Source organism: Poecilia reticulata, chromosome 5 (assembly GCF_904066995.2).
Source record: "Poecilia reticulata chromosome 5, P_reticulata-male-v2, whole genome shotgun sequence".
Lineage (NCBI taxonomy): Eukaryota > Metazoa > Chordata > Actinopteri > Cyprinodontiformes > Poeciliidae > Poecilia > Poecilia reticulata.
This window is the reverse complement of record NC_088834.1, coordinates 24698307-24723463: the sequence shown is the minus strand read 5'-3', so window position 1 is coordinate 24723463 and position 25157 is coordinate 24698307. Positions and strand designations below refer to the sequence as shown.

The 25157-nt window shown below is 37.4% G+C and overlaps 3 protein-coding genes across 5 annotated transcripts in view; 1 reads left to right on the top strand and 2 right to left on the bottom strand.

Moving 5' to 3' along the window:
* Nucleotides 1-10064, bottom strand: part of atxn7 (ataxin 7) — a 28548-nt gene extending 18484 nt beyond the window's left edge. For 2 of the 3 annotated variants that reach the window (XM_008409533.3, XM_008409536.3), the window contains exons 1-4: nucleotides 9882-10064; nucleotides 8753-8848; nucleotides 2201-2413; nucleotides 1926-1994 (exon numbers count right to left, since the gene is read on the bottom strand). In XM_008409533.3, the coding sequence (XP_008407755.2) occupies nucleotides 1926-1994; nucleotides 2201-2405 (274 nt within the window). In that variant the 5' untranslated portion in view covers nucleotides 2406-2413; nucleotides 8753-8848; nucleotides 9882-10064. Of the gene's footprint in view, nucleotides 1-1925; nucleotides 1995-2200; nucleotides 2414-6548; nucleotides 6798-8752; nucleotides 8849-9881 lie in introns of those variants that run through there. The other variant, XM_008409534.3, reaches the window with a different exon arrangement.
* Nucleotides 10065-12244: 2180 nt separating this feature from the next.
* On the top strand, nucleotides 12245-14361 carry thoc7 (THO complex 7). Its single transcript, XM_008409532.2, has 8 exons — nucleotides 12245-12365; nucleotides 12607-12727; nucleotides 13142-13269; nucleotides 13369-13455; nucleotides 13740-13797; nucleotides 13889-13955; nucleotides 14036-14105; nucleotides 14203-14361. The coding sequence occupies exons 1-8, from the start codon at nucleotides 12347-12349 to the stop codon at nucleotides 14262-14264; spliced, it is 612 nt and encodes a 203-aa protein (XP_008407754.1). The 5' UTR covers nucleotides 12245-12346; the 3' UTR covers nucleotides 14265-14361.
* Nucleotides 14362-14709: 348 nt separating this feature from the next.
* On the bottom strand, nucleotides 14710-20562 carry LOC103465032 (interferon-induced GTP-binding protein Mx-like). Its single transcript, XM_008409531.3, has 12 exons — nucleotides 20161-20562; nucleotides 19009-19146; nucleotides 18754-18908; nucleotides 18364-18502; nucleotides 18085-18283; nucleotides 17928-18006; nucleotides 17730-17852; nucleotides 17507-17648; nucleotides 17265-17423; nucleotides 16145-16221; nucleotides 15754-16032; nucleotides 14710-15182 (listed from the first exon to the last, which is right to left on the bottom strand). Exons 1-12 carry the CDS (start codon nucleotides 20345-20347, stop codon nucleotides 14958-14960), a joined length of 1902 nt encoding a protein of 633 aa, XP_008407753.2. The 5' UTR covers nucleotides 20348-20562; the 3' UTR covers nucleotides 14710-14957.
* Nucleotides 20563-25157: the final 4595 nt, after the last annotated feature.

The window sequence follows — 25157 nt, the reverse complement described above, 5'->3', positions numbered from 1 at the left end:
ACCACATTCTGTGTGCCGTCTGCTCAAATATTTATAAATTGTGCATCACATCAGGACTCCAGAAAATATTCCTCTGATAATTCCTAAATTCTGTACTGAATTGGACAAAACTACATTTCTAAACACATCCTCAGTATGTGTAGAACAATATTCCTACCAGGCTGAGCCCTGGTTAATCTCTTTGCCATCTTGTTTAATGAAGAAAAAAAAAAAAAAACCTTTAAGTTAAAAGAGTTGCAGCTTTTAACTTGTTTTTTTAAATATGTGGGACACCTTTTTAATGTCTTGTGTATTTTATTCCTTTTTGTTTTATGGTTGATTTTAATTTTGTGTTTCCAAGACCATGTGATAATGGAGGAAAAGTTTGTCCTTCATCTTGACCACAAGTCTCTGCCAGAAGAGAGATTGTATCCCAAAGAGGACATTCTGGGCTAAAATAATGGCAAAGCTCAGGGATTGTTTGTTTTGCTGACTTGACTTCTAAAGACATAGGATATTCCCTCTGTTGTGTTGTAAATAATGCAATAAGAAGTAAAAATATACAAGTTAAATCCATAAAATGTTGATCCTGTAATGGAAGAAAATTGACTAAAGCTTCAGCAGAATAGCAGCCGGTATATATTTTATGCCGGTTTCTACAATGAATTTAATCCCAACTTTTTACAAAAGGAAAGAAGAAGCCTCCTCTTACAAACAGTCTTTGTAACTACAGCCTTTTTAGAATTAGGTCACTGTGATGGCTTGGGAAAAGGTTTTGTTTTAAGGACATAACACTGAGATTCAATTAAGAATTGTTTGTTTCTACAAAGAGTTAAATTGCTGCTTTGAAACTTTATAGCAAATTGACTTAAAGCTTTTTTTACATGCTAAATGGTACAAATGGAGACACTTAGCAATAAAATTAGCTATGCAACCATCAGTGTGCTGACGTTTATGCTGTAGTCACTTTACGATAAATAGCACTCCCGTCCTCTCAAAAACGGCTTCTATTTACTTTTGCGAGTTGCAGTTTTGAGGGTTTCTGTTTTGAACGAAAACATCCATAGTATAATTTCCTTTCTTTTTTCCTCTATGAAAGCAATATTTTCAGGGAAGTCATTGCTGAAGTTTTGGTTTAACAAGCACATTTAGTTTCAAATGAACCAAATAATCTTAATTTCAGGATTTAACTAAAATAATGAATTTTAAAAACGATACAAGCTGAACGTCTCCTTGATTCAAGCCAGGATATTATTTATTGTTTTCTTATATTAGTGAAAATATATTCTACAATAACGATTGTGGCTTTGAGTTCAATAAAAAATTTTTAAAAAAAGTTCAATCACCTACACACATTCTAACTACTTAAAAGAGACATCATTTATCTAATGTCGTTCATTGAAAGTTTTATGGCGACATTCGAGTTATTTTGTAAAATAGACATTTTTGTTGTGCTTTTTTGGGTCACAACCTTTTACTGGTTTAAATGTAACTTGAAGGCCTTACATTTAATTTCAGCTTTAAAAGGCTGCAATTGCCTTTATTTTTAGCCTGGGAACATGAAGTTACACTACTCTTAATTCAGGTGTAGTAGTTTCTTTTAAGACACAACTATTTAGACATTTCCTCACATACATAAAGAATCGTCCTAAATCTGTGTTGCAGAGAGAAAAGAATAAGCAGTGAGTATGTTTGGGCCTAAACTTAACTGCTGACTCCTATTGTTTTTGTGTACAGATGTAAAGGTGAAACTAAGCACGTTAACAACCATGTTTCATATTCAATAGCCAGTTGTTTACGTTGTTGTTGATGCGCATGAGCTATAGTAAGTTCTGACTGAACCAAACGCGTAAAGTGTTTTGAGCCACTGTGTTTTATGTTCAAACCCCTAGAACCAAAATACACCTTTGGCCCTACAGCGAAAAAAAAAAAAAAACAACACTCACCTTCTCTGCACAAACGCATGGCTTCTCGATTTTTCCCTAAGTCTTTGAAACTTTCCTCCGATTCAGCACCTGAAAACAAGGCGATCCGACACAGGCACAGATAAATAGTTGCACTTGCTTGTCTGACCGTGCTGCTGCTACCAGTAGCGTTTCTTCATATCCAGCCTAAAAACTGCATGCAATCGGCCAAATCAAAAAAAAAAAAAGGACGGGACTGGCAACTGTCGCGCTTCCCTTCGCTTCATCCCGCACATTCGGGACGCCGAGGAACTCACCGTCGTGTCCGTGGAGTTTGGCGGCGTCGACCCAGCTGCTCCAAGGCTGTCCCAGCATTATTTCAGGACTAGGCAGCGATCTCCGCTCCGCAACAGTCGCCATTGCTGTGGAGCCTTCTCCCCGCTGGATCTGCTGCTGCTTCAGCTGCTGCCTGGCCGCTCGGCGCTGCTCCCCCCTGACGTCATCCTCGGCCCTTTCCGACATTCTTTCCGCTACAATGTAACAACAGAGAGAGTCAGCTATGGGCGAGCTCGGGATAGGACGGCTTTCTTACCTACTGAATATTTAAAACGGCCGGCACTTGTGTTATTTTTTCGCAGACGACTCTCTCAAATGAAAAAAAATAAAATAAAATAATTAAATAATTTAATTAACCATCCTGTGCGCGTTACTTCCTATGTATTGAACAGACCCAAGTCTCACTGGCAGTTCAGCTGGAGGTCTCTGGGTCGTAATCTAGGTAACACTAACGCTTGTGCGTCACCTGACTCGTATGTGTTCATAAGCTTTGTTTCTTCCACTATGCAGAACCCATATTGAAACGATAGCTTTGCTATAGCATTTTGCATTAAATTAAAAAATAATATGAATATATCGAACACTCCAGGGCCACTTTATTAGGTACAGTATATCTTGCTGGTTCTATCAGACATGACCCAGAACAAGGAGTCGGAAACACATCTGTGGTCAGCAACAACAATGAGGTAGACCGTGATGTTGAAACAATGCTCAGTTGGTACTAATGGGCCAAAGAAAATATTTCCCACACCATTACACTACCACCAGCAGCGTTGAACGATGAAACACAGCAGGATAGACTCATGCGTTCGTGTTTTTGCATCAGCTTCCAACCCCACCATCCGAATGTCACAGAGGAAATCAAGACTCGCTGGACCTGGCAACCTTTTTCCAATCTGTTATTGTCCAATTCTGCTGAGTCCGTGTAAATATACGCCTCAGTTTCCCGTTATTAGCTGATAAGAGTGACAGCCTGTGTGTTTTTCTGCTGCTGTAGCCCACCTGTGTAAAGGTTTGATATGTGGGTTCAGATATAGCCATCAACATACTTGGGTGTAACACCTGATAATTTGTACTAATATGGAATTTCCATCATCTTAAAGCAATCTCCTCAGAAAAAGATATATTTGTCCGCACAGATGCACCTTACTGGATGTTTTCGAACCATTTTCTGTGAAGTTGAGAGATGGTTGTGTGTGAAAACCCAAGAACAGCCCAGAGGTGACACACCCAAACCAGTGTGTATATGCAAGCAATGGCTTTGAATAAATACTGATGATGACACAATGTTTGTCAGTCACTAAATATTTATGTTAAGCAAAAAGAAAAGTTTTATTTTTCACATTTTTTTTGTTGCAAATACCCTTTAAAAGAAACATTTAAAAAAAAATGCAAACCTGAAAAGTGTGACATTCACATGATGCTGCTCATTCGCTATTGTTCTCAAACATATATTTGAAGTCTTTAAAAAAAAGCTGTCCTGAAGTTAAATTAAGATAATTATTGACATCGAGTTTAATTTTGGGGTATCAAAGTAAAGAAAACTTAAGTTTTGTAAAAATGTTCTGAAAATGATGTCTTTATTCAACTTTGCAAAATGTACCACTGAAGTCCAGGTAAGGTACATTTTGTTCGTTTTGAAAAAAAATAAAAAAATCAAGCAATATGAATAATGAATAATTTCCACAACCTTTCCTTGTGGAAATAAGAGTGGAAAGGGAACAGACAAGACTCTGTCGGTAGAACACTACGATACCGTATGACTGGGTAAGATGGTAAGTAGCACCTTTTCAGAGTATTAGAACTGTACACAAAAGAAGAGATGAAATAAGAAACCAATAACTGGGTAAATCTTACCTCTCCGTTTTTAAAATGCACTATTGGATTCAGAATCTCAGTACGTATACCCTTCATGTGCACAGACTGGATATGCATGGCTTGCGTTGTGCAATCTATGTCCACAGCTTGGAAAACAGTTTCTTCCTGCTAAGAACAAGGAAGTGGGCCAGTGTGTGCAGGGCTTGTGTTGCATGTGGGACACTGATGTTTTGCCCAAAGGTGTGGATTCTCTTAAACCGTGCCGACTGCCGAGTTGTCAAAGTAAGATGATGTAAAAAAAAAAAAAAAAAAAAAAGGAAAAAAATAGCTCAATATTACTCCTTGGACTTTTAAGAAAATCCCTCTGTTATACAAGCATTATTACAAAACAAGGTTAATTTTACTTTCACTTTCTAAATGATGACTCCTGATCCAACAGCAAGAAAAAAACAAGACTTTTTAAAAATGAATATTGTACCATTGAGAAAATAACACACTGGTGATAAATGCCTTCTATCTTTCAGCTCTTTTGTGTACACTAAAGCTGTTAGAATGAGAAGACAATGTGATTTCTTGATGTCTAAAATAAAAGGCATATTGGAATGTCCTCTTAATTGTCTTCACCTGCCTGTGCACTTTTAAGTTAAGAAACTACACCAAATTGGAATTAACAACCTCAAGTTAAAGATATTTTTAGTGTTAGTATCAGATAACGACTAACCGCTCATTTTCTTCAATCTTAATTTTAGCTGTTACAACCACACCTCTGAGATATGGATTCCTTAGTCTCAACCATTGAAAATAATTTTCTTTATGAACTGTGTTTAGAAACCACAAGCATAATACAGTTTTCAAATGAAGATTTCATTTTGTAAAAGAAAAAAAGGATATCAAAACCAACCTTTCCTTGTGTGAAAATATAAGTGGGACTGATATTTGTCAATGTGGAAAAGGTTACAAAGTCATTTTTATAGCTCTAAAGCGTGAGACTCCAACAAACCACAGTGAGAGTTGTTTTTCACAAATGAAAATGAAAAAAAAAACCTGGATCAGTAGCGTACCTTCCTGGGAATGGCTGGCCTACCAAAATTACTCCAAGAGAGAACATCATCCAGGACGTGTCTAAAGAACAACATCTAAAGCGCCACAGGCACCACTTGCCTCAGTTAGGTTCAAAGTTCATAATTGAACAATGAAAAGACTGGGCAAAAAATGGTACATATGGGGTCAAGACCACTGCTGACTGTGATTGACAAGACTTTTGGGGAAACAAACTGTGTTGGAACAACAGTAATGTTTTCGAAAGGTGTACGTCCCATTACATCACATGTAAAACTATAACAGCATCTCAGAGAAAGAAGCTCATAGTCAGTGGCACTAAAAGTGCATATGGGTGCTGCGCTAGAGAGGGTGCTAAAACAAAATTATTTCTAAGTATTTTCTCTATTTAGAAATAGAGAAAATACTATTCTCTAGTATTGTGCATGTGTAAATGGTGTAATCAATAGAGACACAGACCGATTAGCCAACCCTCTGCTCCTTCACCTTCACGCATTCAAGTGCGTGTCCCTTCGAGTGTGGGGGTGCGCTTTTTGATGTTTCTTTTTTATTTCTTTTTAATCACGTTGTCATCTGATGACAGGCAGCTACACATGGAAAGAAAGAAAAGAAAGAGAAGGGAGACTGATAGGAATGTTGTAAGGATGAAAAAGAGCTTTTGCAAATGTTTTAAAGACAGTCGGTAAGTTATGTCAGTCTATGAAGAGGAAGCTAGAATTCAGGCAAGTTACTAGTAAAATGACAGGACATTGTGGCCCTCAACTGTGTGCTGTAGTTACAATATAGCAGATTAGGCTAAGGAAAATAAAGAAACTTGTTTGTGGTTATTTTGCTGTTCTGACAGTCGCCAACAGTAGCGCCTTATAATGTACCAGCGTACACTTCAGAAAGTATCGTTTCAGTCAAACATGGAGATGGCATTGAGATAATTTGGGGTAATGTTGTAGCTTTAGGACCTAAACAACTTGGTGAATTCAACTCTACCAGAAAACCCTGATTTGCCATAAATTTAAACAAATACAAATTTAAGGCCTTATAAAAGTTTTGACTTAAATATGATCGAGACGGTGCTGCATAATTCAAACTAAAAGGCTGAAAAGGCATTTCTAGATCCACTGACAACAACTTTAAGTGATTTTCTATAACGTGTTTCATGCCTAAAAACCCTCCAACATTGTTGAATTAAAAACAATTCCTCAAAACAGTAAGCAAATACTAATCCCTTAATAAATCAAGTCATCATTGGAAAGTTGTGTTTTACTCAATTTATTTTGGTTTTTTCTGTTTGAACTTTCATCATCTGCATCATTTGAGCCAGTAATCTAATTCTGACATTTTTGCCATTTAAAACTAAATGGTGCAACTTGCGTGTTACTTGAAGATGTTGTTACATTTAATTGTACACCTGACACTAGAAATCTACAGGTACATCAACTGAAATAAAAGTCCTACCTGGAACACAATTTCAGTACAGTTTTGGTGTAAACCATAAATCCTCACAGGGTGATGACCATGTCGTTGCTTTGCCGTTTTGATTGCTGAAATGGTGTCCGTTACAGGACCATGCTCCATTTTGTACTCGACTGAAACATGTTTTTATATCCACCTTGGCAACCAACAAGTTTAAATGATTTTCTATCATCTAATGATGGGAAATGTGATACTGCGCATTAAATATTTTATCAGCAGGTCGTCACTTAAGAGTTGTTTTGTTTCAATCTGCGTTTGAATATAATCTGCTATATTTTATAGGAGTGGATTGGTCCAGACAGGGATCATAACAAAATTAAATGGTTTTCAGACAAAAAATAACAAATAAATAAATGCGATATAATCGAACATTTGACCATTTTTAGGAATATTTATTTTTCCTACGCATGATTAACTAAAATTAAAAATAAACTGCATTCAGTACGCTTTAAATCTTGAATTCAAAGTGGTTTGTTTACAGACACAAAATGGTAGTAAAAAGGTACGAAATGGCAATGCGTAGGTACGATTTAGGGGAAGGAATTGTAAAATGGGGGAACTGAAATGAAGTCAGTCACACATGACACAAGAAAGTAGCAGTTCTTATAAACATCATCTTGCTGATTAAGACCAAACAAAATCTTAGTAGTTCATTACAGCCGCACAAAAATAAAACAAAAAAACAAAACCATCACAATCCAAAGCTTGGTTTGGCTTGATTTGCAACTATTCTTTTGATTTTTTTATAATTTTTTTTTTAAAGCACAAATTACTTTTTCAAGCTCCATTTCAATTGTATAAACTAAGTTCTTAACAAAGCCTAGAGGAAGATAAGTAACCCAGTTGGGGCTGAAATTATACAGAGATTACTCATAACTTCATAGGTGGGGTTTGCAGTTATTACTCATCAGTCGGTCTTACCCTGCTTCGGATTTACATATCTGTCTTACTCATCTTCTCCTGAGCTCATAAAATGGTCCAACTTGAAGTTGTAACCCAGGAACTGTAACGTCGAGAGGGAGAATACTAAGAACAAGAAGAAGCTAGAAAGTAATCCCACAACCACTTTTACAAATGAACAAAACTGAAGTACATCTCTTTATTTTATAGCAACTATGCATCAGCTTTATCAGTAGTGCAACTTTGATATGCAAGCAAAAATGGCTGATATTTTTTAAAAACAACCACATAAAATGCCCCTAATCCACTAATTACATCTCAGTAATATTGAAAAAGATTTTTTAAAAATCAAAACTGTTGTAGTTTACCAAAAAAGCATTGCAAAGCGCTTGCCGTCCTGTCCTTGCAGCAGACTGTTAACCAACCTGAGCAAATCAAGAAAGTCAAATGAGAGTAGAAAACTGTCCTGTGGTCTAACAACTGAAAATGTGAAAGTGTTTATGGAAATTATGGACTACACTTACTCTGAAAGTAACAGTCAGCATCTTACTTTGAGATTTTGGAAAGAAAACAAAACTGGGCAGTTTACTTTTTCTCAAAGAAAGAACATAAAGAGGGAAATCTGAAAGGTGTGGCATGTATGTCCAAAGGTCTTCAAAAGTCACCTAACTGGTTAATTAGAGCTCACCTATGCATAAATTAATCTCAGTATGAATCCGGTTGTCCGGTGGAGGTCTCAGAGGTTTGCTAGAGAACATTAACAGGATCAAACAGGAACATAAAGAAAAATGAACACCGCAGACCGACAGGTCAGGGAGAAAGTCACAGAAAGGTTTAAAGAAGAGTTAATTTCACAACACTTGTAGCTTTAGCAGCAAATAAAATGCAAACTATATTTTATTCAATTTTTGTTTGTGAGATAAAAATGATGTGCTACATTTGCTGGTCTATCACATAAAACACCAATAAGCTATTTCATGAGTTTGTGGCTTCAACGTCACGTATTCAGAGAAAGAACCACAGATGTTGCCTAAACACTACTAAACACTACTAAAAACCAAAATGAACAAAGAACAGAAAAAATTATATACAAATTATGTTTTTGTTAGTGACGTTATGAAAGAACTCAACATTTTTGGAAGTCCAGTTGTATTTCACAGAAACCTGAAGTTTGCGAAGAAGACATGAAACAGGGCTGCTTCACAACTGACTTACCAAACCTCAACACGCATAACTTTTTAAGTGTGACAATTATAAAACGTATGGAAGAACCTGTGAGATCTTACCTTGACAGAACAAGAAACAAGGAGTTTATTTTAATGTGATCAGCCAATCCTCATCGGCTTTAGTGTTTGCAGGCTGGCACACACCAGAGAGGATATCTGGAGAAAAAACAAAACAATACATACCGACACAGATAATTATGCAGGGTAAATTAGGCTAAAGTGGGTCAAATCACCACTTTGCCAAGTCATGTCTTCATTTTACTAAATAAACTAAATAAACTAAATAAAAACAATGAAACAAGTCATTGTTTCAAAAGTAAGCTGTCGTACATTGATTTATGTAGAAATAGTCAAATTTGATTTCAGTTTCTACACTTCAAAGCATATGTTGTTGTATGATGTACTTTAAGTATGTGTGCTTGGGGGGGAAAAACCCAACTTTTCCTACTAGAATATAAACAATTGTTTAAATCTGCAAACATGAGTAATTGTGGCTGCAAGTTAAAACATCTTTTTGTGGTTAATAATGGCGACATAAACTAGTTTTGAACATATTATGATCAGAATGTCACAATAAATCAGGTAAACTCACTTAAAGCAGCCTGTGGAAGGGATGAGCATTAACATTTACAATGAAATCAACTATCTCATCACAGTGAATTTATTTTTTTGCATACTTTGTATGTGAATTTATTCACATATTTTCACGTCAGAGTGGTATTTAAACTCTACATCCACGGCGCATCGAAATTAACTAAACATTTATAAGGGTTACATAGAGAAATGTCTCCGTTGGCAACGAGCAGGTGCAAATGGGGTAGCTAGCGGGTAGCAGCTACAAGACACAAACAAGAGGCAGCATTTTTAGCTAACGTTGCTCCTGTACTTTTTTTTTTACTACATTTGTAACAACACAAACTATACTATCTAGATGAATTCTCTTTAAACCCCAATAAAAACTAACCACCAACATCTGGCGGAGTCATATTTGTCAAAAAGAAAGTATGTTTGAGTAGTCCTGTACTATAAATAAGCTCCATTCAGAGTGCCACTGGGGCTGGTACTTCACAGCAGCGGTGGCTAACTGTTACATTAGCCTGAAGCCAGCCATGGCCAGCATTAGCGAGGAAGCTGCCAGAAGCCTGACAGCACAGCGGCGGTCACGGAACGACGACAGCCGGGGACTTACCGAGGCCCTGGGTACTGGAGCTCTAAATGTGTCCCCAGGTCGGTGAACAGCAACTGGATGCACGGGGTGAATGACAAAGAGGGCGGTGGGAGAGAAACGAATGCAGTGTTCAGCTTCTAAGGAGGTCTTCTCCTGGTGCTTCCATGTCTGTTTACCAGATTGCATTCTGGGACAGGGACGTCACTGGTGATGTGTCGCGAGCGAGCGAGTCAAGTCGCTGTGCCGGCTCTTTTTTGTGAACGATGGAAATACAAAACCTGAGTGAAGGCAATATTTAGTGCATTATGTGTGTGTGTGTGTGTGTTGTTGATCTTTTTTAGCAGTATGATATTAGTTGTAAAGCTTATAGTGCAATTTTTTTGAATTGTGAGAAGAAGTACTAGTGGCTCTTACATGAGTGCTGCTCAATTCAAATTTCTTCATCTATGCCTTGTATTTTAAAGAATCTGTGGAACAGTTTGGCCATTCATTATATTGTAGGTCTCACCTTTGTCTTAAGTTATCTTAGTAATATTATAAGAATTGTTAAATGTTTTATACATAGCACAGATTGAATAACTTTAATAGCTTTCAAGCTGTAAATTTCTCTTTCTACCCTAGTTTAGATTTGATAAGTCTAAATATTTTAGGCTTTGGCACAAAGGTGATCACAGATTTCTTACAAACTGTGAAACTGTAGTTTCATTTAGTACTGAATGGGATTTTTACTATTATTTTTATTTAACCATGAAGGGCTTGTTGAGATTTAAAATTTAATTTACAAGAGAGACCAGAAATGTTGACACATATAAAATCTTCAGTGTTGTTATGTCATTTTCTTTACAATTATAAAAACAAACGACATGACATGAAATGACATGACAATAAGCAGTTCAAAAATCTTGAATCTGGTTTACTTTTTTGTGCAGGATGTTTCATGTTACTTCCTGACACGCTGCATGCTGAGTAAAGTGCCATTTCCCAAGCAAATGCTGAAAGAATATATAATTTCTGAGTTCTAAGAGGCTAAAATCTACTTGAGCTCCCTCCACTCCAGTCAACTCGACATGAGGTTTTGCACCTTTCTCATGAAATAAAACCCATTTGATGGACTTTCAGAAGCCAGCCGTTCAAACAGGTCACATCCTGGGATGTCACAGAGCCAGTGAATGATTCTGCATCTTCCAAAATTGTTTTTCATTCTGTGTCCATCCTGGCAGCACATTCAATAAAGGCAAGGAGAGTATATCCTGGCGTAAAGTAGGACCTCTGTTATTGAACATGTTGCTAATTTATAAAAAAAATTAAATGGAATCAATACATTTACATTAACAGTACAAAGAGGAATTTATAACAACACAGTTAAAACCAGACATGAATGCAGTGCAATAAATACATTACTGTCTGTAGAAGAAATTAACATGGATGAGAACCCTTAAAATGGCTTACTGCTTATACGTTAAGACCCAATAATGATTGCTGTATTTAGGAAATAGATTACTTGGTACTACTTTAAATACTGGCAATATCTTACAAATGTGTACATCTACATACTAGAAAAGTATCAACGTCACATTTAAATGAATAATTATGAGAGCTAGATGGAGATTAGATTGGAAGCTAAATGGTTGTTGACAATGAATTGAGTAAATGATCCGGATCTTACAAAAGAGTTCTAACGCCCATCAGACGTCGGTGCGCGAGGACGTAAAGTGCACGCGCATTATCGTTTGGTCTTTTTTGTCTGCAATAAAAATACACAGACAAATGACTGAGCCGAATAAAGTAAAAACGATTAAGATTAAAATATGAGTCAATAATAAATAGGGAGTACAATACAGTGAAAAGTGTTTTCCCCACTCATTTTTTTGTTCTAGTTTTTGCTCTTCTTCGTCGCACTTAAATCTTCGCCGAGTTGCCTATGCAATCCAGGGAAGAAAGGCTCAACTTCTGCTTGTGAAAATTTCTGTGATATTAGGATGTTAAACGGTAACAGCACCACCTATCTTGGATGTTGTTTTGGTTTATTAAACTGTAGTGAAACTCTAAACGCCCAGAGTAGGAGGATTTCGTCATCAATTAACTATATCATATTTTGCAAGTTGTAAGTCAAAAATGTTCTCGTGAAATTACAACTGTAGTAAAACTATGATTTTTATTAATGATTTATTGTCGTTTCATTACCTTTTACCAAAATAGCAAACTGCAATGAGAAACAATAAAATATAGATAAACCTCGCTTCCAAATAAACAGTTCATTCTTTATTTACAAAAGGAATTAAAGTAATTGAAAATATTTGTTTTAAGCTTACTAAATGGCAAATGCATTGTGAATACGATTACATCTCAAAGAAGAATACGATTACATCCACGATATTCAAACTTCTACAGCTCAAACGTCCTAAGCAGCAGTTCCTTTTACCACCAGAGGTGGCAGTATGGGCTGAAAACGTGTCTGTAAGCAGAAGAAGAACATCAACAACACCATGGGGGCTGTTACCGATGGTAAGTAATTGTGCGATTTATTCGTTTTATCTTTTAGTTAGAACTCATTTTCTATTACCGTCTTCTCAACCCTGTAAAGAATCAACATATAAAAGCGGTTTAATTATCAACAACCATTAAATTCCACACAAAAAGTCGTCTTTACTAAGAACAGCTAACATGCTAACAGCTAAGTCAGTAAGTAGCCTTCTAGTAGCACACTTTTGAGCGTGCCCACTTACCTCCCTGGTCTGTGTCGCAGATGAAGTTATAAGAAAGCGACTTCTCATTGACGGTGACGGAGCTGGAGATGACCGCAGAATCAACCTGCTGTTGAAGAGTTTCACTAAATGGTGCCACTCTCCTGGGAGCCCGGAGGAAGGGTGAGCGAGTTTACACACTAGTCTGGACCTCGGTGTGTTGGTTCATTAAATAAAATATTTTCTTGAATTGCTACGTATGTGATATATTTAATGCTGAGCACAAGTTTGGGTGAATTGTAGTAGTGCTCTGTATCTACAAAGTTCCTCAAAAAATTTAATAGAAAAGGAAATGTGATGTGGAAAGATGGTTTGTATTTTCAGAGCTCATCACCTGTCCCATGTGTATTTTTCCTTCCGTCTGTTTAGATCTATCCAGGCAGACCAGAGTAGAAATAGAGTTCATACATTTATAGTGAGATTTCTTATTAAAACGGGTCAAGAAGGACAGAGATGTTTGCAAATTTGCTGCAGGATTTTAAAACGCATTCACAGAAATCCTGTTCTTTGGAGCTCAACTGTTTTCTGTGTGTGCAGGTTTACCCAGTATCAGAGGATGCTGGGAACTCTGGCTCAGTGTGAGTTTTCTATGGGGAAAACGTTGATGGTTTACGACATGAATCTTCGGGAAATGGAGAATTACGAGAAGATTTACTCAAACATAGGTAGGAACTGTTTCCATCTATCAAGAGTCTCTAATATCGATATCTTTTGGCAAATAATTAACTAAAATGTTTGTGGTTGTTTGTTTTTGTACATTCAAGAGCAAAACATCACGTCCGCTCATGACAAGATTGCAGAATGCAAAAAAGAAATACAGAGGGCGAAGAGAATACGAAAAAATCGACAAGGTAAAGTTCTGTGATGTTGGTACTTTTACAAAACTTGGCAAAGTACTGATGAGCTTTTAAATGTCATACAAGTAAACGTCAAAGTATTTTATTGGGATTTTATGTGGTTGAAAAAGTTGTGCATAACTGTGATGTGGAACCAAAAAAGTTTTTTTGTCTCATCTGACCCAACCACATTCTTCCACTAGTCACTGTATTCTTCTAGGGAGATATATTTCTATTTTTTATATTTATATTGTTTTGGATTGTCTGAATATTGTAAACGTTTGCATGCGTTCTTCCAGAATATGATGCTTTGGCAAAGATAATCCAGCAGCATCCAGACCGGCATGAGACCCTCAAGTAAGCCAGCATTTTATAATCCACACCATCTTTTGTTTTTAGATAATTTTCTTTAAAGTCATGTGTTTTGTTTTGTTTTGTTTACTTGAAGGCAGCTGGAGGCATTAGACAAAGAACTCCAACATTTGTCTCACATTAAGGAGAACGTGGATGCAAAGGTAAAGAAAATTCATTCATTCTCTCTTCTGTTTAGATGTAAGTTTCTTTCTTTTTTATTTGACACCCATCTTCTGTTCAGTTGGAGTTGAGGAAGAAGCAGTTCCATGTTCTTCTCACCACCATTCAGGAGCTGCAGCAGACACTTGAGAGTAAGGATTTTTTTTCTCCCTAGTGGCACTTAAACTTTAAACTGTAATATATTAAAACCAAAGCCCTCTCTACATTGCTTATCATTACTTTTCCCAGATGACGAGAAATCGGACAACGACGACCAAAGTCAGGAGAGCCCTGCGCAGAATGGAGAATGAAATCTTTCTAGATTTTTAACGGAACTGATTTTAATAATTCCTCTTTTTTTTCTTTTTTTTTTGTATGTACTTTTTGAATAAACTTGACTTGCACATATGTGTTTCTGTGTGTAATGCATTTGACTTATTTTTCTTTATTCCACACTGCATACCAAACAAAGATCAGAGTGATGTAAATATTATAGGAGCATAAATTAAGATTAAAAAGTTTGAATTTGCATTTTGGATATTTAAAGACCATGTTTGTTCACTGGTAACATTGAAGAGGAGAGCATGTGTTCAGCTGCTTGCTTTAACGTTTAAGAACCTTTTTTATATTCGAGTCAAATGTCCACAAGGGTGCGCTGAAGTCCATTTTGAGTTCACTGCTGGGTTTGAGCAGTTACAGCAATGCGTTGCCTTCCATTAAACTTAGTTTTTGCCATCTTCGGTGAGACAAAAGGACTTGGGTTGTTTAAAACTTTATTGAAATGTATTGCTAAGACAGAATTCTGTTAAAGAAAATGTATACTAGAAAAACATTTGTAATGCCTTCTGGGATGTTTTGGAATATATTAAACAATAAACTACATATCACTTGTAGGTTCTTCGATGGATGTTATGCAGTGCAGAAAATGTCAAGTTTATAGGGAAGAATCTTACTCTACGCATTTACAGCAAAAGATGTGCTCATCCTGAACGGTGCTGCTCCTCCTAGAACTCCGCCAGGTATCTACGGGCCTCCATGAGGCGCTTTGTGCGACTGTGCAATGCATCCCTCTTGTGGCCGATGTCGTAGTCCTCCTTCAGTAGGAAGTCCACATTTTCCTTGTCCTGAAGCATCTGCAGCATTTCCCTCTGCAGCTGGATGGCAGACTGCTGCAGCATCTCATAGCGAATCACCAGGGGGATCTGGTCGGCCAGACGCATTCCTGCAATCTGCCACAACAACAAAAAAAACCTCAACCTGAGGAATCACCCTGTGCAGCTTGAGTATGAGAAGTTAAAGTTTTCTGTATAGAAATGAATCAAACTGTGGGATTAATAACTTCCTACCAGTTGAATGATCTCAGTCAGTTAAGAATGAAGAGTTAAATTTCTCCGAATTAGTTAATTTGAGTATCAACCAACGATAATTACAGTTCAATTACAATAGAGAAAATCACTGGGATAAAGCAGTAACCATTGTACTGATGACCCCAAGTCCTGTCAAGGTTAAGACATTACTACCAGTTTTTATGGATGGACTTCTAGCAAAATTAGATCATTCATGGAAGGAAAACCTCCACTCATTCACATTCAGATGTTGAGCATGGCGTTCATAAGGGTTAAACAACACAAAGGAAATATTATTTTGGGGATCCTCCAACATCAGTTGCATGTGAGAATTTGTTGTAGCAACATGAGACAGGAGTATTGAAAGTTATTTGGATGAAAAAAGAAAAAAAAATTAAATGACATAAAATCTGAAGTATATATGTGAAGAACCTGTAATTTAAATCTTGCTTACTTTGTAGTATGATTTGAGATGCACCATCAGCTCTTGAAGTGTTGCATGGTTGTCCATGCAGAACACCGTGCTCCTTGATGAACCGAAGGATGAGATGCCACGGACCTTGAGACCCTTGTTGATGGTCTCTTCCTCTCTCTCCTCTTCACTCTTGCTCTCAGTCAGACTGTTGCTGTAGGTCTTGTCCTGGGAGTAAACCAGCAGCTCCATCTGAAACTGGGTCCTCAGCATCAGTTCAGCAGAGGTTTCCTTTAGCTGCTTAATGGCCTCAATCTTTGCCTACAAAATAAAAATAAAAATTTAAAATGTTACCAAAACAGTGAAGCGAATTAAGAAAACGGAAATACTATGACTTGAGCTGTAGCGCAGTTTTTCTCAACTAAACCGCTACCTTGGTTGTTTTCAAAAGATTAGGGAATCCTGTGAAGCTGTTAATGGCCAGCTGAAGGAAGGTTTTCTTGATAGCATCTAGAAGAAACAGAAAAAATATTTTAAAAGTTGCTTTATTTTTATTCCTCTGTGGTTGTGATGAAAACATAAAACTGAGCAATAAGTTTTGTGACGAAAACATGCAGCTACATTTTCTTTCCTCTGTCTTTACATACAACTTGAGCAGAGGTCTCCGTTTGCTCTAATCAACTTCCCTGTCTCTTTGAAGAATCGCATCCGAGCAGCATAAATTAAGTTTATGTTGCCAATAAACTTTGAGACTAAAAGGTGATTTATAATTGATCTGAAAGTGTAAGTTTTTTCCATGTGATCTATTATAAGACTACTTGTGGGCCTGTTTCAGTCAAGACGGACGAGTGTAAGCAAGATAGCAGATTAAGTTGGACTCAAATGCTGAATTTAAACTTTTGAGTTCAGCTTAATCTGTAACTTAAAAGATACAGATTTTAAGTTACTAGTTGAACACCTTACAGTTTAGTTTTATTTTGTGAAAATAAGTTTGACTTTATTTGTAAATTATTCAGAAAATCTCTAATTATCAGTGCACAGCCTGACCTCCATCTTGAAAACTTAGTAAAGCTTTAGATAAAAACGCCACCTGTAAAATACAAATATGCAAATATGATGTAATATGTAACATTTTTCAATTTTCTGTGTAGGAAGTCTTTTTCCTACACAATCATATTTAGCTCCAATCAAGTTTCATTAAGGACAGAATTCTGATCAACAGTAGAGATAAAAAAAACCCCTCATAATACTACTAATAAAAAGGCTATATCACATATTTTTTACCCATACAAATAGGAACACCAGTGCCTCCTCATTAGATGTACACCTAACCAAACATATCCAAAGACCAGGGCTGATATAATGTAGCTCTACTGATTCATGTTATTACTGCAATATCTCAACAACAAAAAGTTGTCTTTAAGTTTTGCCCTGTGCTTTCTGGCATCGTTGCACAATTTACCGCTTTTCCTTTTTAGATTTAACACTGATTCAAGTCTACATAAAGCCTACGTCAGCATTGTGACTACGCTAAAAGAAGTGCCTCCAATCACCTCCGACATCCTTAAGCTTCCTGATGGCTGGTTCTTCCAGCTGTCTGATCTGCTCCTTCACCATCACCTCGAAGGTCTTGTAGTTGATGAAGCCTGGTAGCTCTCTTCCGCGGTACCTCTCCTCGTATTCCTCCACCTCCCTTTCAATTTTTCTGTTAACTGCACCACAAAGGACATGTCACACACGCATTGATGTACCCCTGGGTCCCTGCTTAGACAACAACGAAAACAAAAATGCTCACAGTTTTCTCCCGAGTTGTCCAGGTGCACCTTCCACTTCCCAAACTCTCTCCTAAGCACAGTGAAGACGTTGAGTCTCTCTCCGCACTTCAGCTCCTCCCCTGTGGTCAGACTGATGGCATCCTGGGTGAACGCTGTCACTTTCTGTAGCGTTACGGGGATTTACATGTTTTGTTGGAAGGATAATTTCGCAACCAAGCGTTAGTCACAGTGTTGGGAGCTCACATCAATCAGGAAGACGAGTCTCTCCGCCGCATCGGATGGAGGTCCATTACCGTACCGGTCGAGCTCCACCTGAGTCTGCTTCAGCTTGTCATCTATCTGCTCTTCCAGTCTTGGGAGAGATTTCTGTAAAGTCAAAGTTCCAACCATTAAAAAACTAAAACATTCACTGAGGGGCTAACATCGAGGTTAATGCCTCACCTCGATGTGATGCACCAGCTCAATAGTAAGTTTCTCCGCCAGAATGGGAACGGTTGCAAGTTCTTTGTTGTACAAAGTGCTGCAGAAAGAATTTTAAAAAATAAAACATTTTGCAACATACAAAGTCTACCTGGTGGCACAAGAAGAATAAACTTACTGGAAATAGGGGTGATTTTTAAAGAAGTCTTTCTCTCTCTCAATGGCTTCAGTCAGAGACACCTTCTCTGTGATCTCCTTCTGGCCTCTGCATTTGACGATCATGTAGCCTTTCTTCAGCTGGATGAGTTCGTTGTTGACTATTTCCACCACCGTCTCTTCTGTGCCTTTGTCCACCAAGTCAGGTTTGGTCAAAATACCTGAGAGCAAGAGATTTCATACGTGTTTAACTACTTAACTGAGAACCAGGAGGTCATTTTACTCAATAATTTCTATTTACCCAGAGTTCTCTCTCCGTCAGGATCGACCTGTTGAGCCATCTTTAAAGCCTCTGTGGTCGCGATGTCCACATTGGATGGAACCACCACCAAACTGATGGTTTCTTGTTTTCTAATAAACTTGTCGATGAGTCGCTTTATCTGAAATGTCCCACATATTTAAGATTTACAGTATAATAAGTGCTACATGGCAACACTCTAGGTCAAGGTGATCTAAACCCCAAGCTTACAAGCAGGAAAGCTGCTCTCCACCTGCAGCTCTACTGTTAGGTTGGGGAAAGATCGTCACGAAACGTCAGAATTTGAAGCCTTCTCAGTCACTTTAATGTAACACACTTTGAACAATTGACTAGGAGAGAAGCAGATTTTGAAGAAACATCAACAATGCTGACCTGATCACCGATGTTCTCTGGTTGTCCCTTTACAGCCACCCTGGCGATGCCAGGAAGGTCGATGAGAGTCAGGTCCGGTACATCAGGGGAAGCAATTTCCAGAGTGATGAGGTCATCGCAAATCCCCACGCCGACTCCGGCCATTTCGTCCTGTGCTGGAGAGAGGAAACAAAGGTGGTCGTCCTGGTGAGTGAAGCATACAATGTAAAGAAATTACTTTAATACTTTTACCAGTGCATGAAAAATGTGTTGTACCTTCTCTGATTTTTTTCTCCACAATTGCAGGATCATTTAGCTCCTCCTCAAATTCTTGGTAACTAATCTTTCCATACCAATCCTGGCCTTCTTTCCTTCTCTTCATCTTCAGCTCGAGAGGACATCTTGTGACTATGCCTGGATTAAAGATGAGTCAAAGACAAAACAAGTTCAGGCACATCCAGTGAGGTTTGTGACTGCTTGGCTAACATAGCTTAAATCACATTGCAGTTAAAACTAGAAGTTCACATACACCAAATTAAAAAAACACATACACATTTTTTCATAAAGCCAGATTGCAGTTTGGAAATGCTCACAAGTCCAAATACCTTCATTTCTGGAGGCATGTCCTGAAACTAAAGTGGAACTGTTTGGCCAAAATGGCCACTGCTTCATTTGGAGGTAAAAGAGGGATATTAATCTGAGAACATCACCCAGTAGGGGGAAGTCTGCATCATGCTGTGAGGTTGTTTTGCAGCAAGAGGAACTGGTGCACTACATGAAATAGATGAAATAATCTATTCCATGAAGTAAAACAGATGGTGTCCAACTATGCATCGTTATATTATGGGGAAATACTGAAGCAACATCTTAAAACATCAATCAGAAAGATAAGACCAAATGGTCTTCCAAATGGACAATGACCTTTAGTGTACAGCCCAAGTGGTTATAAAGTGGCTTAAAATGTGTATGACATCTATAGAACCTGATCTCAGTTCTATAGAGCATTTATGGACAGATCTGAAGAGGTGTGTGAGAGACCAGACATATTCTTTACCTCATTCTTGTAGCATTTAGTAAATAAAAATCATTTTCTAGTTCTAGCTTACCTAAAACAAGAGAGGCTTGGTCTGATTTAACTTCAGATAGTGAGAGAGAGAAAGAGAAAGAGCTAGGCAGAGATACTGACAAACTGGAATATAACAGACTTTTGTTAAGATAACTCAGTATATCTTGTTTTGTGAATTACTTTTTGGCCCCCAATACGATTTGCATATTTTTAAAAACATTTGAACAAAACTACGATAATGTTCAAAATCATATGATATGCAAAAAAAATAAAACAAAAATGTTTAACTTTTTTTCGTATTGTTTCACTAAAACCATAGTTTTATTTTGGCTAAAGACATTACATGACTTTTAATCACCCACCGCTTCCTCTTGGCAGAGCCACACCAGACAGCGCCTCCAGCACCGAACTCTTCCCGGAGCTCTGGTCCCCTATCACGGCTATGGCAGGCAGCGCCAGGTCCTTCTCCACTCCCAGAGAGCGGAGGGAGTCGATCAGGTCGATGCAGGGACGCACCTTCTCCTCATAGTGTTGATTCAATGTAGTCATTGCTTCTGAGTTAAAATAAGATGATTAAACCCGAAAGACAGTTCTGCAGCTGAGAGCAGTTTTGTGTGCTGCCTGTTTGAAAGACAGAGAGCGCCAGCTACCCTGCCGCACAAGAAACAAAACCTGTCTCCGGATTTTTAAGTTTCGTTTCCCAGCATCGCAGGACATCCAGGGAGTGTCATGACGAACGTAGCTGCTGCGGTCCGGTTGAAGCCTTTTATTGATTTATTTGTATTTTTTTTTCCTTTCTGTGTTTTAGTTTCGTTTCTTCCCCGAGTCATTTCTACTGCAGACGGCAGATAAACGAAACTTAGCCACACAAAATAGAGATCATTTTACATTTTCATCACAATAAAGGGTGGTACAATTACAATTAGTTTGAAGGAACTAATCTGTACCCTTACCTTCACCGTGTTATTTAAATATGATTTGTGAACAGAATATTTATAACACCCATTTTATATTATCACTTTGCCCATAAATAGAGCAGAAAATTCTGTTTTCTCCAAGGATGTACACTTTTTTCAGTTTATTGTCTGGTGTCAATCAATCAATCAATCAATCAATCAATCAATCAATCAATCAATCAATCAATCAATCAATCAATCAATCAAATTTTATTTGTATAGCACATTTCAGCAGCAAGGCATTTCAAAGTGCTTTACATAATTAAAATAAAAACAGGATGTGACAGTGAATAAACAGAAAGACAAAGAGAATAAACAGAATTTACACCTTTGCACAACAATACCAGTTTAGACTTTGAGCAACTTGGTAAAACTGTATTGTGTAACATTAAATCATGCTTGGCTGCAACTGTATCGATGGCAGCTCTTCTTCTTCTATTCAGTGTTTTTTAGCTTCTGTTAGCTTCTTGGCGCAGCTCCGTTCTCTTGCTACTGGTAGCTAAAATCACGATACCCTCACTGTGTATCCCTCTGAAAAATGAACCCATTTAAATAAAGAAATAAAGAAATCCCTCCATGGGTGATACCACAGAGAGTGTTAATTTTATGGCGTTAACACGGCGCTGTAAGTGGTCCGGTATGAAACGGGGATGATGGAACAACACAGCACTTTTAAATTTCAATAATCAGAATGCAGAAATTGTTTCCGTTGTTTTAAAAGGTTTATGTCAGTCTGCCTTTTCCCCATCGATACGCTTCCCGACCGCCCTGCACCTTAGGGGGTTAAACAAAAGACGTTCACATTGCGCAAAACTCTGAAACAGGAGAAGCGGGACATAAAACGGAGCGACGAACTAGATGTGAATTATGGCATAAAAACAAAGAATCCGACGCTAAACAGTGAAAAAATCAACACATGATGTGAAACACATCATGTGTTGATTAGGCGGCGCAGCAGGTGATGAGTGAAAATTATTCGTCTTATATAATGGATAAATGATAAATCTAGCCACAGGACAGAAACTAAAGTGGTCATAGCAATAAACCAAGAGAGGATAATACTAATCTAAATGGAAATGAATGAAGAACAAAATGCAAGAATAAACTAAGAAATTTATTCTTAGGTTATTCATAGTTTATTCTTCTGTAAATACAGAGGAATAAACTGGTATGGCAAGACCTTTCGAGCAATAATTAATACAGAGGACTGTATTTCAAGAATAAACAGACACTATTTCCAGATAAAAGGTAAAATAATATTGTTGAAGTGTCATGGGTTTGTTGAGACCACATCTAGTACTGAGAATAAATATATCTTACAGACCATAACAGTAAAGAACTGATCACTTATTTATGTTTTTAATTAGATTTGATATATTTATTTATTCAATATTATTTTTCATGTCAGTGTTAATGTCATGAGGCTGATGACTCCATGACACTTTCAATTTGACTCATTAGGATTTGATTAAGAACCAGATTTGTTCTTTGTAATTTCTGTCCAGTAAAACTATTAATCTATAAATGAATAGTCAGGTCTATATAAAGATATAATCCATGTTTCTGTCCCATATTTGTATGACATTAAAAGGATCTGGAACTTTAGTTTTTCCACTGAAAGCTCTGGTTTGCACAATAAATGCCATATGGTGAAGTTTTATGGATGATTCTCCGATGTCCCATTTTACTGAAGGCAGCACAGAGCTGCACCACCAGAAACTGAAAGAAACACTGAAGAGAAGAAGAGCTATGATTAATGTATTTACAGTTCTATCCATGTTTTAATGTTGCAGAGCTCAGTCTTTTTGCAAATAGTTCAAAGTTTAAACTGGCATGTTGAACAACTTTTATCTGGTCATTTTGTGGAATATTTAACAACTAGAAAATGGCACAAAATAAGAATATTTTTTTGACTGTAGCCTGCAAATTCTTTGGTGGGGGGCGGTGAGGTATCTGGATATGGGCTAGGGTGGCGCTGGGCCAAAAAAGGTTGAGAAACACTGGGTTACCCTTATGACAGCAGGATCACGGGTGAAAAAATGGGGAATCACGAAGAAAAGGATCTTTTGAGATTGCTGGCTGAGAAGCTGTGGTGAGCGGCTGAACGGATTGATTGCAGCTGGTGAGCAGCGGAGGCCATGGGTGAAGGTCCTTTTGAACTGGAGCCCAAACGATGATTGGCTGGAGAGAGGCTTGGACAGGCGCTGATAGGTCCAGATTGCAGAGAGGGAGGCGCTGATTGATGAGGCAGGTGCGACTAGAGTCTTCCAGACTGAACTTTTGCCAAGACTCCATTTGTCATATTTGCATACATAAGGTTGAGAAAAAAAAGGGAAAATTAAAACCCATTTTGTCCCCATTCTCAAGAATCACTGACATCAGGCACGTGCAGGGGGAGGAGGGGGGGGGGGGGGGGCCTAGGGGTGCTTGAGCACCTGCCCCTTTTGCTCCTTGCCCTAAGTGCCCTTTTGGTCAAATTTATTTATTTATTTATTTTGTGTGTGTATTATTATTTCCTAAGCCCTCTTGTGACACATAATAACATGTACTAAAATTTTTTTTTTTTTTTGTTGGGGTTTTTTTGTACAACATAATAAAGCCGGTCACCTTGTTACCTTTGACCTTTTGCCCGTGACGCATGACGCAGTTCCCTCTCGCGCAGTGCAATAAGGCGGCTAACTGCGGAGCTCAACGTAGCGAATGTTCCAGATTACAGAACAGTTTTTGGTGAATAAAGTGGAGTAGACTTGCTACTTGTCAGATGACGGAAAACGTATCATTTCTGCTTCAGCTCGGAGTCGCGGTTTAAGCAGAGAGGTAATGAAATACAACAGACACTGACAGGCCTCTGCGTCTGCCTTTCTCTGAAGAACTACTGAGCGGGAGGAGACAACCAGGTGAGGAAAAACTGTTCTTAACTATTGATTCAGTATTTTTATCATACAGACATTAGGCTGTTGTTGTTGTGCTATTAGCTAGCTGATAGCTAACGACTTTGCTAGCAAAACTAGATAACTAAAAAGCTTCTCCCCTGTATCGTTAATGATATCAGTCATTCTTCAGTATCCCTTGTGCAATAACGGCACATCGCCCATCCAAAACCGATCATCTCCTAATGGATATATGTCCGGTCTTCTAATTTCCTTTGCTGCATAATGGACATTTCATTTATTCTGGCGTTAGGTAAATGAATCTTGAAGGAGAATAGCACTTAAATAAAAGTCCAACAAGGATATTCATTTAGAATTAAAAATGACTCACCCTGAATTACCATGATAGGTATAATGAATGTAATAAAAGTTTATCATTAATGAAGGGGAAAAAACTCAATCCAGACTTTAAGAAAGTTTAGGGTCTGGTTCACAGAGTATGCAGTAAAAATTTGTTTCCTAATTATTCAATAAAAAGAAAACTAACTTCATTTAAGTAAAATAAGATTGTAATCAAAACTTTTGGAATTGTAATGATTTCTTTTATTAAAAAAAAGTTTTGTTAACTTTTTAAAAAATTAAATAACAAATTTTTGTCTCGTGAACTTAAAAAGTTATTTGCCAAACTTTTATTTGCACACATTAGAAATCTTTTGTTGCGATTTTAGGCCCTGCCCACTATATCAGCAAAGGAAATTAGAAGACCGGACATATATCCATCCACAAACAAAAATTAAAGTCACAAACAAAAATTTAGAATAGAAAGAAAAAATTTCTGACATGCACAAATTAGTTTGTTTTGCAAATAATTTTTTCACTTCATGAGACAAAAATGTGGGATTTTAATTTTAAAAAAAGTTTTTTTAAGCAAAACTCAGTAGGTTTTTCTCATGGTGACATGCATTAACAATTCAATTTTTGCTTTTTTTGTTTAGTTTTTCTGCAGTTTCACGTTAAAGTTTGATGCAGCTCTGCTTTCCTGAATGGACCATCTTCATCTCCACTGCAGCAAACAAGCAGCTCTTTTTTTTTTTATAGATTACAGACTACTAAAAGGTTGCATTGTGCCTTTGTTTATATTTTTAATAGTGTAATTCTGTAAAGATAAAATATGTCTGGTGGTCCAGCTCTGATTTACATATCTTGCTAAATTGCGGGTTTGAATATTGAAATACTTTCCTATAACAAAATAGACCTGCAGAAATTACTATTAAAATATCTTAAATATGCATAGTTGTATGCTCTATATCGAGATTTTCCTTAGCTTTGATTGTATATCTCAATTTTGTAATTTATCATTGTTTATTAAACTCTGAAAGCTGAGTGGCTTTGTTAATATTCTGTCATAGAATGCAGTTAGATCTAGTTAGATTGAGCACCTGCCCCTTTAGTGGTCTCTGCACGGTCTTGACTGACATGTTTTAGCAGTTCTGTGATCATGTCAAAGGAGCAACTTATATTAAAAAGTGTTTT